Here is a 15,828-nt window from a genome sequence, read left to right on the forward strand (position 1 = left end):
ATATTAAATAATTATTTTGCATTATTACCCATAAGAGCAGAGATGTTTGTCTACTTTTTTTCATTGCTGTATACCCAGAATTTAGAAGAGACCTTGTTGACCCTTAGTAGATCCCCACTAAGTATTAGCTGCATGTGCGAATAGTGAATAAATACTTGTCAGCTTGCTTATGGCATTTAAAAAATTAACATAAAATGTAAATTATTTAAAAGTAACATATTTAAAGATTTCTTGAATATCTGCGAGTGTTTTCATAGGAACAAAGAAGTAATCTTACCTTCTTTTTCTACTCTGAAAACAAAAGTTCTTTGTGTTGTAACAACCTCAAATTTGTTGTCTCCTTGAACTCGTACTGTAGATATAGCAGAAAGGGGAATTATTCCTTTTGAATACTTCTCCTATATTGGTTAGAGAAAAAGATACACAAAAGAAGACATTAAAATTCTTTTGATCTTATTGGGGGGAAGAAAAGAATGGCACAACATTTACAAGTGCTTCTCTTTCACGGTTTCATCTCAATTTTTTAAATGACATACAAATAGTAGATATCCTAATATACACTTAATACTCCCAGAAAAGAAAATATTAAATGTTCCTTTTAAGTAAAATGTCTTTAGTCTCTACATCTGGAATTAAAAGGCAAAGAATGAAATATAAGCAATCATACTAGATCAGCTATATATATACATATCTCCAAAAAACAGCAGTTTGGTCTTTAAAACAATCTGCTCAAAATGATTTTATGGTGTTTGCAGGCATCTGCTGGCCATAACAGGTACTGTAACTGAACCATTTCAAAATGACTGCTCTTACATATTATGAACAACAATATATCTAAGAAACAAGACTGTTGGATTATATCAGTTATTCATATTACTCAATGCTCTGATGATGATGATGATCTTAATCTCATAACTGCATCACTTCACTTTTATTCCCCCAATGACAAAAGAAGGAAAAAATATGGATGTGGCTGTTTGCAATCGATATATACAGATCATAATTTTGCTTAAGAGAGTCATTCTTAAGACTCTTGGTAACTCTGTCTTCTTTTACCTAGGCCTTCCTAAACCATTTGGCATAATGACCGCCACACAAACTCAGCTGTTTACTGAGGGTACAATGTTTAATGGGCCCTGTGCTGGAAAGAAAATTCTAGGCTAATAATGTACTCAACCATTCCGCACAGTGAACCAAAAACAAGTTCATATTCCCCGAGGCGTAAACTGCGCTACTAGCAGACAGTAAGGGGCATTCAGGTAAGGGACAGTCACTGCCAGCAACACGGCAGTCCGCTGGGGGGTTTATCCTCTGCTAGCTGAGAGGATATATTGTACTACCGTGGTATTTCCTTAGTTCTTTGAGAGTTTCTTCTCTTCCAGAGCCTCTGTTCCAATCTCCCATCCCTTTATGGGTCCATCAAAATCCTACCAAAACTGAATGTGAGCCCAGCCGGTGTGGCTCAGTGGCTGAGCACCAACCCATGAACCAAGAGAGTGATTCTAGGTCAGAGCATATGCCCAGGTTGCAGGCACAATCTCCAGTAGGGGCCATGCAGGAGGCAGCCAATCGATGAAGTTCCTCTGTCATCAATGTTTCTATCTCTTTATCCCTCTCCCTTCCTCTCTCTCTAAAAATCAATAAAAACATTTTTTAAAAAAATGAATGTGAGTCCTAACCAGTTTGGCTCAGTGGATAGAGCATCGGCCTGTGGACTGAAGGGTCCCAAGTTCGATTCTGGTCAAGGGCATGTAACTTGGTTGCGGGCACATCCCCAGTAGGGGGTTTGCAGGAGACAGCTGATCGATGTTTCTAACTCTCTAACTCTCTATCCCTCTCCCTTCCTCTCTGTAAAAAATCAATAAAATATATATTTTTTAAAAAAACTGAATAAGATATTTGAACTGTGATTTAGAAAGATGAGTGGGCAACTTCTCAAAAAAAGAAGAGGGTATCAAGAAATGCGTAATTACGAAGTATCTTCTCCTTGTTATTTTCCTTTTACTATCTTCTGTTCTTGCTATTTCAACTACCAATTTCATGCAGAGAATTCCAAAATCTGCTCCTTCCTTCCTTATCCATTTCAGTCAACTTCACTCCCATATTTCGAGTCATCAACAATGCATGTAACTGTACCATCAGCACCTCAAACTTTAAAACTCAATTATCTCCTCAGATATACCGTGCCTCTATATCTGTCCATTAAAATATTACTCTTCTAGTCAATCAGTCTTCAACAGAAGAGTCTTTGACCTGTGCTGACCTTTCAACCCCCATAACTTGGGACTCTCCCTTCAGCTACAGTGTCAACTTGTTCCCTACTTCTCCATGTCTCTTTCAACTCTTTCCAGTCACAGTGACCTTCCTGCTGTCCCTTAAACATACCTTTTGCATACTCTGTTTACTCTTCAAGGAATTGTTTTTAAATATTTTAAAAATTAAATTTATTGGGTTAATGAAATTATATAGGTTTCAAGTACACAGTTCTATGATACATCATTTGTATATTGCATTGTGTGCCCACCAGCCAAAGTCGAACCTTCTTCCATCTCCATATATTTGACACCCTTTACACTCCTTACTACCCCGCCCACACGCCCACTCTCTCTGATAACCACCATGCTGCTGTCTCTGTGAGTTTTTGTCTGATTTGTTCATCTGTTGCTTTTAGTTTTATATGCCACATCAGTGAAATTATATGGTTCTTAACTTTTTCTGTCTGACTTATTTCTTGAGGAATGTTTTTCATAACCAACTTCACTAAAGATGCCCCTATGACTTTTTGCATTTCAGCATATTACATGCTCCTGCAGAAAGCCTTTCTGACCAGCCTCCTCTCTCAGTCCTTCGTCCTCACCCAGGCAGGTAACCCTAATTTAAGCTAATAGCAACCTGTACCTTTCCTTTATAACAACTACTAAATATAGTTTTAATGATGATTTTTATATTTACGGTGTGATCATTTGGTTAATACAGTCTCCCCAAACAGACTGTGGGTCACACGTCTCTTTTCCTCACCACCTTTCACAATATCAGTTTTGTATAAATATTTTCTGAATGAATAAATTCTACGTCCAATCAATCACAGTTATACCAAACTCTGACAGCTCATGTTTAATATGTTTCTAAAGTCCTTCTCTGAACCCCTCCACTGGCCTATACAGCCCACACCTGGTAAATGAGCGCTCGAGTTACTGCACACCCTCCTGATCTGCCTCCTCCCTCCCAGCTTGTCTTCCCTCTAACCTTTCTTGCATCTTGTTCATTTATCGCAGTTGGAAAAAGAACAGATTCACAAAGGAGGGTAAAAAGGTGGGTCTAGGTTTGTACAGGGTTTTCAGGGATGGCAATGGACAGGAAAATTGAGAGGAAAGAGCAAAAACATGGAGATGAAAACAGGAAAAATATGCTCCAGGTTCCCCCAGTGTGTCCAGACACTACTGAAAAGGTCACTGCCAAGAAATGAATGAAATGACTGGCTTTAACAAAGGAAATCCAGTAACTGTGGGTTACAATGGCAATACTAGGCAATACTAGATCACTAAGTGCTCTAGGAACGACGAGGTCGGGGGATGTCTCCCTATTGTGAGGGGAAAGGGCACAGCACCCCTGGGGACAGTGTGAGGGCCCCTCTTGGCTGTAAGTGGTTGAGACTAAACAGTCAAAAATCTAGAAGGTCCAAAACATTTATACTTTACCCTTTAGGTGATCCATTCTGGAATTTCAGTTTGCCTAAGAATTAGGTAGGAGAGCTTATAAAGGTATATTTCCAGTGAGATACTGAATAAAATATTACCACTGACTCATTTTTCAGTAGAAAAAAATCAAGTAGCATTATAGAAAAAGAAACAGGAATTTTAAAAAGGAGATTCTTTTTTCCTTCCTCTAGATCTCTTTAAAGAGATTAAAAAAACAAGTCGTTAAAAAAGTAACAACTGACCTACATGCCTGTAATAATGAAATTATATCTAACAGGTATTTATAGAAGAGTAATAGAAAAACAATTATCCAGAAATGATCAAAATGTACTTAACATGATAAATACAGTGTCACTTTAACCTCAGGAAGTTGTAGTTCCTCTAATGGCTCATTTATAATCTGTCATGGGATGATTACAAGATAAATCTCATAATTTTTAACACTGTGGAGTTGCATTTATGTTTCTCTTCAAACAACACACGCTAAAGACCAAAGACAATTTAGAAATAACAACTCAGTGACAACAGGCTCAAAATGACTATGTTTTTCAGAGTGTGAAATTTTCTTTAGAAGAAGAAATTTTAAAGCATCCCTGGAGCCTGTAACACACAGATATCTATGTCAAGTTTGTCATTTATCTACCACTTTCAGACAATGAAACAACCACAGGGCAATTCTGCCCACAGCTGAGTGAGAATGGGGGTGAGCTCCATTTCTTGGCAGGTGATAAGATATCAAGGCCATGGGGATGTTGCCACTTTCAGTAACACAATGAAAAGTCCTTGCGGAGACATGATTGAGCAGTGCTGAGAAAAGTGGAAGGAAACCAGGGAAACAGGCAACTCTGTGCACTGCCTCCTAAAAGCCCAATACATGCTCCCCAAGTGCACATGTAAACATTGAAAGATGCACCTACCCAGTGCACATGACCACTAAAACTGCACACCTACTGACACGGTAGCTAAGACTGCATCTATGCCTTCTGCTCCCTGGTCCTGAAATACCATCTTCCCAGTTCATCTCTTCTGCCTGAAAGGTCACAACAAAAACTGTGTCTCCTGCCTGGCTGGTGTTGCTCAGTGGCTGAGCATTGACCTATCAACAAGGTCATGGTTCAATTCCTGGTCAGGGCACATGCCCAGGTTGTGGGCTCCATCCCCGGTAGGGGGCAGGCAGGAGGAAGTCGATCAATAATTCTTTCAACATTGATGTTTTCTCTCTCTCCCCCTCCCTTCCTCTCTGAAATCAATAAAAATATATTTTACCCTCACCCCCCTGGTGTCTGTGTCCATTGGTTAGGCTTATATGCATGCATACAAGTCCTTTGGTTGATCTCTCTCTCTTACCCCCACCCTCCCCTTCCTTCCCTCTGAGGTTTGACAGTCTGATTGATGTTTCTCTGTCTCTGGATCTGTTTTTGTTCAGGCAAGAGTGGGGGGGGGGGGATTAGAGGAGGCAATGGGTGGAAAAGGACACATATGTAATACCTTAATAAAGAAAAAAATCAAACATATATGTTTTTAATATATATATTAAAAACAATAAAAAAAAAAAGAGGGAAAGAAACTGTCTTTTAGAAACACCCATCCCAGTGTTTTGTTTTTCGCCAAGATAAACCAAATCATCTGAATAGTAAAGGCGGAAAATATCACAGAAAACAACAATTTGAATTTTTAAAAATTTGATGTTAAGCTAAAGGATTTATAATAATTCATTTTAAAGTGAACTTTTTAAGAATATATTTTTAGTGATTTAAGAGAGGAAGGGAGAGAGAGGGAGAGAGAGAGAAAGAAACATCAATGATGAGAGAGAATCATCGATGGCTGCCTCCAGCACGCCCCCCACCGGGGATTGAGCCTGCAACCCATGCATGTGCCCTTGACTGGAATCGAACCTGGGACCCTTTCAGTCCATAGGCCAACGCTTTATCCACTGAGCCAAACCAGCTAGGGCTTAAGGTGAACTTTTGACCTCAATTTTAAACTGAAGTTGCATCAATTTTATTGCATCAATATTTAAAAATGTGATAGGTATTCATCCCCTCACTGCACTGAAAATGAGCTTTCAAAAGGACAGAGGGAGTCCAGTTGGACACAGATACTAGAAAGTCTCTCCCAGAAATGGCCACAATGATACCACCACCAACAGAGCTTCACTGCATGGAAGCCTGTTTCATTCCTGAATAGTTTTCCTCCTCATTCCAATGAGACCAGAGAAGGGCACAGGTACTGAAGAAAACTAGGGGTCATATTCCATCAGATACAGAGACCACATTGTACCTCCCCAGGCAAAGAAACTGTCTCAACATTCAAATACACAAATTGCCCTGCAGGTGTGGCTCAGGGGTTGAGCATCGACCCAGGAACCAAGAGGTCACAGGTTCAATTTCTGATCAGGGCACATGCCCAGGTTGCAGGCTCCATTCCCAGTAGGGGGTATGCAGGAGGCAGCCAATCAGTGATGTTCCTCTCTCATCTATGTTTCTATCTCTCTATCCCTCTTCCTTCCTCTCTCTCTAAAAATAAATAAAAACATATTTTAAAAAATAATAAAAAATCAAATACAAAAATAAACTAAAAACCGTAGTTAAAGCAGAAAACCAGCTATTAAAAAATATTCACCTCACTATCTTGCAAATTTCCAAAAGGTGTATTGAAACCTATTTGATGCTTTATCTGGACCACTGTAAAGTGAAATCCAGCAATTAGCACTTCTCTAGACTATTCTTTTTTTTTTTTTTAAGCAAAAACTAAGTTTTATTACAGAAAAGCTCCCTGCTGCAGGGAGAAGACCCAAGCAGGTTGTCCTCTATCATTCTTAGTGTTATACTATGCCCTGAGTTATCTTATGTCTAAAACCATATTCTCTTCTGCCCTGCAGCACTGAAGAACCAATATATGAAAGGGAATATAAATCTCTATTCAAGCCACAAATATCACCAATATTAGACAGTGGAAATCTCTAAATAATGGAAAAATAATGTTAGATTATAAATAAGAGAATGTGGATAAGTGTTAAATGAGTATGTTAAAATAATGTATACAGTTAAGGCTATAAAATTGTCTGATTTCATTAACTGAAATATGGTATACTTATTAGGTTCCAACCTTTGATTAAGGAAATTAATTTTTAAACACAAAGAAGTTGAAGGATTAGTACAATGAATACCCATGTATCCTCCATTTAGATCTGACAACTGTTAGCATCTTTAATTTTTGTTTTATCTAACTATGCATTTGTGCAAATATCTACATATATAAAAGCCCAGCGACCAGCACGGCAGAACGACCAGTGGCTATGACAAGCACTGCAGCATCCAACCAGCCTGATCTGGGCCCTGATCGATCCCTGCTCCGGCCCCCAATCGGCCCCCAATACCCTGATCAGGGATGGGGACAGCCAGCCAACCGCCTTTGGCCCATCCCTCCCATCGGCCTGGCCTGATGGGCCCCCATGGGGCAGGCCAGCCAGACCCCACCTGTGCACAAATTTGTGCACCAGGCCTCTAGTTGTAACATAATTATCAAGATTTTTCAGTGAGTTCTAACTCCAAACATCCTTCTCAGTTCCATCTCCCACAAGTTTCCTTAACAAACACTATCCCCCATTTGGAGAAAACTACATCCATAGTAGAATGGATTTCCCATCTGAGCATCTCACTGTTCTCTCTGCTATCAGTCCTATTCCCACTAGTTTCTTTTTACACGAACATTTCTCTAGTTTCTCCAAGTACAAACATTCTTTTTTGGAGACAAATAGCAAATGAAATCCCATGCAAGAAACCTTCTTTGTTTCTTCCACAAGCCCTTTCGGAGTAACTCTCCTTGCTTTGCCATCCCCTACCGTGATGTAATTTTGCAAACACTGCTGAGTGCTCTCTAGGATAAAGGCATTTCCTTGTTCATCTGTATCTCGCTTATAGCAATTTCTATAGGCTATACAAGATACTCCATAAATAACTGTTAGATAGCTAAAGTGTGTGTTTTTTATTCCAATTTGATGTTTCAAGAAAAAGTTAAATTATGAAGAGTGTTTCACCCTATTATAATTCTTTTCATGCGATAATCCAACTCATGTTCTCAAAAAACCCAAAAAGTTGATTGCTTAGTTTACTGAAGTACACTTAGGATGCATAAAGCAATCTTTGAAAACTGTAAAAATGTACTTACCTTCTCGTTATTGTAATAAGAAATGCTAAAGCCATCAAATTTCACCCATCTCTTCTGAAACATGCGTTTTCTGTAAAACATATGAAATTGTTATTTTACATTTAAGTACCATGAACTGGAATTTTAAATATGTTTGTAATGTGACTGCATTGAGTACCTTCCCACTTGCTGTTGAACAGTGCAGAAAACAACAGGCTACAACAATGCACGGTTTGGCAATTGTACACAAAGAGAAAAATACGTGTGATGGCACTTCCTAATCACCTATCCAGGAGTCTAAAACATTGACTGTTAACAGTGTTGTCACCCACATTTGTAAGGTTGAGTGCAAAACAACAAAGTACTGTCAGACACCCTATCAGCATACCCGTCCCCCTTCACGAAGATAACAGAACTTTTCATCCCTCATTAAGCTTAAAACATTTATTTTACCTCCATTTCTGCTTTAGAGAATGAATAATATTTTGCTAAAATAATAAAGCTTTGTCAATTGGGTTTTATCTAGATAAAGTAATTATGATCTACTAAGCTGAAAAAGCGCTGTCCACATAGAGAATCATTTACAATCATCCAAAATTCATGAACATGTTTTGGAAAAGAATCATATGAAAGGCAAATGCCATTTAAAACGGATACTAAGATGAGAAACAAAGCAAAATAACGGAATCACGGGTTTCCAAGTTAAGCTTCAAAGAGAAAAAAACTTTTTCTGGCTACAAGGGAAAAGTGAAAAACGATTTCTGCGTGGTCTTTTTTCTGTTCTGTCTCGTTTTAGTCTCCTTTCCTGAAGACAGACAATCCTAAAGGTTTTGAAGATCCTACTTTCTACGTGACCTCTCAGTGTGGACTGACACAATCCAGATACTTTTAGCCTTTAACACAGATATGAAAACTAACTTTTTGAAAAAAAGTCACCTATACAAAGAGAGAAAAACCACTGTCTATCTTTTCCTTTTGCACTGTTCTGGCATGTTTAAGATAAGGAATTGGCATGGCTTTCTGTGGTTTTCAGAAGATTTAAAGATAGAAAAAAAAAACCTCAGAATGTGTAGAGAATTTTCCTTCCAGGCTTTTCCCTGAGTACCTCACATCTATTATGCAGCAAGCCTCCCACACTCATCCTTAGCCAACTTATTCCGCTTAAAATAAAATTAGAGAAAATCGGATCAAATGGAGAAAAGTTTCAAAGTTCATCAGTGCAGACAACATTTTCACATATAAGCACTGAATTATGACATAATAAGAGCATGTAAAGACCTTACGATCATAGAACTACAACTAACTACCCAGCCCTCTTTCTATCTTATTCCCTCTTCTTTCGGTTTCTTAACTTCTAATGATTTGCAATTGGTTTTCTTAACATTGCAACATACAACAGGTTTTCACTTCTTTCAACAACCCAAGAGTTCTCCAAATTCCCAGCATTAAAATTAAAAAGGAAAGAACATTAAGCAAACACACAATGATAATACATTGAACAAAATCACTGCGCATTCCTGTCATGCTGATCTCTGTCATACTTAAAGGCAGGTTTACATATAGGACTCCACAGTAATTCTGTAAAACAAAATTTGTTTGAGCCCAGCCTGCCTTACATTGAGAATGGTGGTAAAATAAAGCTCAGTAACGTAAAATAATCTGTTTTATTATAAAAGTAATCAACATTTATGGCGATAAAGGCCTTAGAACCTTCCACTATCGCTCCATTCCCTTTGCTAACGACTCCTTATCTTTCCGAATTTCACCTATACCGCCTACACAGACATTCCTCCCCTGATAAGCCAATTCAGAGCAGATCACAAAATTATTCCCTCTCTTTTTCCTCATAGCTCTGAATACAATCTCCCATTGTATATATTTGTCTACGTGCTTAACGTCTTTTCTCCTTGTAACACCAGCCCTTATGTGTTACAAGGACAAAGTTCAAGAACGTTTCATTCTCTACTGTATGACCAGCAACTAACCCAGAGAGAAATAGGGCACTAAAAAAAAAAAAAAGAATCTGTGGAATGAATGAGTGACATGATTATGTGGCTGGCTCCTTATCAGTGAGATCTCAGCTTGAAAGTCACTCCCTGAGTAGCCATCCCTGCCAGCAGATGGATCCTTCAGGTCCCCTAGGTCTCCTGCTCCATTTCTTGAATCAGACTTCACAGATTTATAATTATATATCTATTTTGCTTTATCCATCTCCCATGCTAGATCTTTAGATACTTGAATATAGAATAAATTTGTTTTGTTTATCAATGTAAAACTAACAATTGCCACAGTTCCTAGCATATAAAATGTGCTTAATAAATATTTAACAAATATATTTTTCAGTGAAAAATTCCAATTTGCATTTCATATAGAGAAAATAAACATTGCTAAAACACTTTACCTTTAATTTCCGTGTTTTTTTCTTTTTCCAAATACTAAAGATTAGGTCATGAAATGACAGTATAAAAGCTCTGTAAAACTACCTCGTTATTAAAAAAAAAATTAGACACTACAGAAAACATGAAAAAAAGTGATCATTTTAATTTCCATGCAATGTTAAAATATATTTTAAACATTTTTAAAATACATTCTTAAAAATGAATTTTTCGTACTTTCCTATTTAAAATGCAAGTTAGTCAATTTAAGATGTTTCTAAAACTAAATTTATATACACAACCTATTTTGCTCATTAAATGTGTCAACATTCAATTAGCTATTTTCTGCATGTGAACTTTAATAGCGAATTCTAATGAGTGGTTAAAGAAGTTACACTTAGATCCTTTTTGACATTATTCCCCCTCTTTTTAAAATATATTTTATTGATTTTTACAGAGAGGAAGGGAGAGGGATAGAGAGCTAGAAACATTGATGAGAGAGAAACATCGATCAGCTGCCTTCTGCACAACCCCTCCTGGGATGTGTCTGCAACCAAGGCACATGCTCTTGACCAGAATCGAACCTGGGACCCTTCAGTCTGCAGGCCGATGCTCTATCCACTGAGCCAAACCGGTTAGGGCCATTATTCCCCTTTTTATCTAATGAAACTTTGATTTGCTAAAACCTATAAATTAATCAAAATTTCAACTAAATATTAAAAGAAATAGCTTAAGAAGGATGTGTTTCTAAATGTCAATGTACAATTTTAAATCAATAAATATATTGGTGAATACTAAAGTTTTAAGAATTATCATTTCTGAGCAACGGTTAAATATTTCTCTCATGTATTTATGAAAGTCTTTTAGACATCAGGTAACTAATTCCACTGGAATTATGTAAAATTAATCTACTATACACAATTAGAGGCTGCTCAAATACTTTAAATATTTTCTCTGATATAAGTTAAGCCTTTCCCTTAAATATCTTTTAACAGCTAATAAGTGTTAAAAAAAAAAAAAGACAAGGTATGAAATGCAACATCACCAATCATCACACAACACAAATTAGATCTGAAATAATGATGAATTATTACACAGAGATATTAAAGCCTTAGTCAATTAGCAATTTATTTGGCATAATAATCTTGGTAATAAAAAGCAACAAACACATAGTGCTTTGTTCTAGGCACTGTTGCAAGCCATACACAGCTATTCATTCATTTAATCCTCCAAATAACCAGATTATTATTATTATTATTATTATTATTATTATTATTATTTCCATTTTACAGATACAGGCACAGAGGCACTGCTAGGTTTAATAATTTGCCTACATCACACAAGTAAAGAGTAACTGGGAGTCAAACCCAGGCAATCTGTGCTCTTAATCACTGCTCAAACCTGACTCTAGCACGGTTTATAGCAAGAAATCCTGAACATCCCTTTAGGCAGCAATAACATTTGACCTCTACCCTTTTATATGTGAGTTTAATGTTACGAAGTCCTTCAGAATTCCTTTAGGAAAAAAGGTAAAGCAGACAAAAAACATATTAGCCTCGGTTTTATCCTACTTTGTTTTTAGGGTTCTAAAGGGAAACATTTCTTTAAGCAGCTTTTTTAGAATCGTTTCTAAGGCTTGTGCAGTGTTATTGAACGGATTTCTACAAACTCTTCCCTGGAGCTCTGGTAGGGCAGGGGGTGTAAAGTTTCAGCGGCTTTCATAAACAAACACACCTTACCACCTGGTGTCAGTTTTTGTTGTCTCAAAATCATGTATCTTAAAATTCTTTAACAACAGTGCATATACAATTAAAACTACATTTATTAAGTGCTCACACAGAGGCACTTCTATTTAATATCACTCCTAAGTGCCAGCAGAATTTTTTTAAGATTACATCTGATAGCTTAAAAAGAAAAAAATCCCAAAATCAAACAAGCTTGCTAACCAATGATATCCATTCAAGGTGGCGGAGGCTACCAAACTGTCACCTTCAACTATCACCCAGCTGGAATGAACCTCCAAGGCACTAAGTCAGATGTATGGATTTTATTACTCATGATTCTTAAGTCATCACAAAAGTACCTCTCACTCATTCTACAAAATACCTAAGAACAAAGAGACTAACACGCTTTACCAGATTCAGGGGCCTTGCTTACACAATCCTATAGCATTATGTGCACACTGTATCGTAGTCTCTGCTCTAACCCTAACTAGACTCAATATGTTTTGAAACTACTATAATTCCCCAAAATATAGACTTTTATTGATCTATTCACTCATTTTTACTTAGCTAATTATTATTTTACCTAATTATCCTTTTAAGGATGAGGCTTTTAATAGCACAGTATTAGTTATAAAGTATTTTATAGATAGAAACCCAAGGAGTTATTATATTTCTCTAAAACACCAGTACTTTTCTATTTTAAAATGCATTTCCTCACTTTTAAGCAAATCCAAATGAGAGTTTCTAAGATTATATAAGCCAAAACGAGTTGGGGCTAATAAAACATGAATATGTGCTAAAAGGACCCTGGAAAGTCAATGAAAAAGCATGAACATGTGTGTGTGAATACCAATTTTTACAATATTTACAAAGAACTTAGTGTTTACATGACATGGCATACGAAAAGCTATGTTAAAAGATTCACACTTCTTTATTTTATGGCGTCATACTCTATTTTTTTTAAAAAACCCAACATTTGCCGAAACCGGTTTGGCTCAGTGGATAGAGCTTCGGCCTGTGGACTGAAAGGTCCCAGGTTCGATTCCGGTCAAGGGCATGTACCTTGGTTGCGGGCACATCCCCAGTGGGAGATGTGCAGGAGGCAGCTGATCGATGTTTCTCTCTCATCGATGTTTCTGACTCTCTATCTCTCTCCCTTCCTCTCTGTAAAAAATCAATAAAATATATTAAAAAAAATAAAATAAAATAAATAAATAAAAACCCAACATTTAACCAGTTTCTAGTTAAGACGATCACATAAAAGCTTGTTTACCTCTACTTCTCCCGAAACTTCAAACAATTAAAAAAGCAAATAAAAATAAATACCTACAAACCAACACTGACCAGAGTAGATGATAGCAGGGATATTTAGCAAGTGGGAAAGCAGAGGAAAGGACAGGGACTGCCTTAGGAGGCTTCAGAGAGCTGACGGCTAAGCCTGCGACTGATCACAGCAAGAGGAAAACCAATTACCCACAAAATCTCAGAAAAATCTCAGGCGGTGGAGACACTTGGGGAAGTGACTATGAAGGGCAATGGGGTGCTGAGGATAGAAACCTTTTTTGGAAGGCAATCAAAGAGGTGTGTGCCCTCCTCACTGCATCCCAGGCTCCCTCCCTCACTGTGCAGGGCTGGAAAACTGCCCTTCCCCTTCCTCAATGGAAAGGCAGTTTCTTCCATGTGGGCTTCTTCACACAGGGCTCCGCACAGGGAGACGAAGGCGGGGGTGAAGGCAGGGGACAGTCTTAAGAACAGCAGAACCACAGCATTCTTCATGGTGGCCAAGGCATGGAAACCACCGAAGTGTCCTTAGATGAAGAAGATGTGGTACATATATACAGGGGAATACTACTCGGCCATAAGAAGATATGAAATCCTACCATTTGTGACAGCATGGATGGACCTCGAGAATATCACACTAAGCAAAATAAGCCAGGCAGAAAAAGTCAAGAACCATATGATCTCACTCATATGTAGGATACAAAACTGAAAGCAAAAAATGAACAAAGACAAACCCACGAAAGCTCAGACACAGATAATAGTATGGTGGTTACCAGAGGGAAGGGAGATGGGGAGGAGTAAAGGGTAAAAGGGGTCAAATATATGGTGGAAGAAGGAGGTTTGACTTTGGGTGGTAAACACATAATGTAATATACAGACGATGTATCATAGAACTGTCCACTTGGAATCCATATAATTTTATTAACCAATGTCACCCTGATAAATTTAATAAAAATAAAAAAGAAACAATCCAGTGACAGTTTGTGTCATAAATAATTATGCTCAAAGTCCACTTTCCCTATTAAGTTCCCAAAAAGTTTTTTATCCTTTTATCACCATCAAGAAGGGAATTCATTTAAAAGATCTGGCATGAGGGGACTCCAAGGAACATCATCTCATGAAAAGCAGACAGCCATACCCATCAGAGGCTATTCCAATCAGCTGTGTAATATCTCATTTTAAAAAGCAACAGCCCAAGATTAACAAAACATTTGAGGAAAATATCTCTAAAGTAAAAGATGGGAATGACCCCCTCCCTCCCAAAAAAAGGAAACAGACTCAACTGGAGAAGAAAACTTGAAAAAACATATTAATATCCTCACAGATATTAAGAGAATATATTGCATTCATGGAACAATACTAGCATACTATAAAAAGAACAGTCAAAAGTAAGAAACTGCTTTCCATATTAAATGTAGGATAACAAAACACAAAAGTAGGTTCAAAAGTGCAACTGAAGACACTTCCCAGAAATGAAAAGGCTACATTTTATCAGCATTTTGGTGCAGGAAGTCCAATATCAAAGTACCAGGAATTCTAGAATCCCTATATTTAACATGGGCCACTGGCTTCTGTGTGAGCTGACGCCTAACCACAGTCTGGGCTTTGACCTTGTCTTGGTATTTGGCCGTTGGCTTTTCCCTCTGCCCTAGTCCTCTGTCCAACCAGAACATGCAAGTCACTGGCAGTCTCTCCCTCTTCAGCCTCGTGCCCAACCCTGCATCTCCCATAAAATAACCCCAGCTTGCCCCTGCTAGCCATCTCACACACTGCAGATCCTCCAGATAGCGCCCCAAGTCGTGTCCTTCCTCCCCTCCTTCTAGCCAGAAAGTATTTCATCTGAAAATGCCAGTTCAAAATGTATCCATTTTCCAAAGACCAACTGAACTGCTACGTCTCTGGACCAGGTCTTTGAAGAAATGTTTTCTCAACAATCCCTTTGTAACCCCACAATTCTGTACTCTATGGACCTGACCTGTCTGTGCCATTATTATTAGACTCTGTCTTTATGTTTTACTTTTAATTTCCTAAATGGAAGACACACAAAAGGAGTGCACACATCTCACTTATCGTTGCATGCCTCCATAAATTCTTCCGCTGGTGTACATTCAAATTGCTGAATCAGCCTCATGCAGTCAGCTTCTGCTACCCCAGATTTACATAACCACACGATGCTTCTCCATGATTCAAAAATCAATAATTTTTTTTTAAAGAGAATTTAGCTAAGTAAGAAAGTCCTAAAACAACTTATCAAGTAAACTATGAGTTCCTGGAGATATACGGTAGTTTTTATAAATATGCTCAGTGTATTATGCTGAGCACACAAACATTAGTAGAAAATAGCAAACTAAAAATAAAAGAGTCTCCTTATTGCAGACATTCTTGGCTATTTCGATATGTGCATCTCCCATAAAGGGTACAGACATGACACCACGTTCTCCTCTTTACAGAACTCACAGGATTCTTCCTCTGAATTACATATTTGGAAAATGCTAGAATAAATCATATCCAATCGTTCAGTTTTGCATCTTTTCAGATTTGCTGAAATGCTTGAGCTTATTAATTACAGCTAGAAAAGGCGAGGGGGTCATATTGGTTTTT

At 37.7% G+C, this 15,828-nt stretch overlaps 1 protein-coding gene across 15 annotated transcripts in view; it reads right to left on the reverse strand.

Moving 5' to 3' along the window:
- ARAP2 (ArfGAP with RhoGAP domain, ankyrin repeat and PH domain 2) overlaps positions 1–15,828 on the reverse strand; it is a 205,291-nt gene that overhangs the window by 150,397 nt on the left and 39,066 nt on the right. For all 15 annotated transcript variants that reach the window (XR_004971294.1, XR_004971293.1, XR_004971298.1 and 12 more), the window contains 2 exons: positions 7,869–7,938; positions 278–398 (listed from right to left, as the gene is read on the reverse strand). Coding sequence is in view for 11 of the 15 variants with exons in the window: in XM_036330985.1 (XP_036186878.1) it covers positions 278–398; positions 7,869–7,938 (191 nt within the window). In the remaining 4 variants the exon portion in view is untranslated. The remainder of the gene's footprint in view (positions 1–277; positions 399–7,868; positions 7,939–15,828) is intronic.

Source organism: Myotis myotis, unplaced genomic scaffold, assembly GCF_014108235.1.
Source record: "Myotis myotis isolate mMyoMyo1 unplaced genomic scaffold, mMyoMyo1.p scaffold_m19_p_1, whole genome shotgun sequence".
In the NCBI taxonomy this organism is placed as follows: Eukaryota; Metazoa; Chordata; class Mammalia; order Chiroptera; family Vespertilionidae; genus Myotis; species Myotis myotis.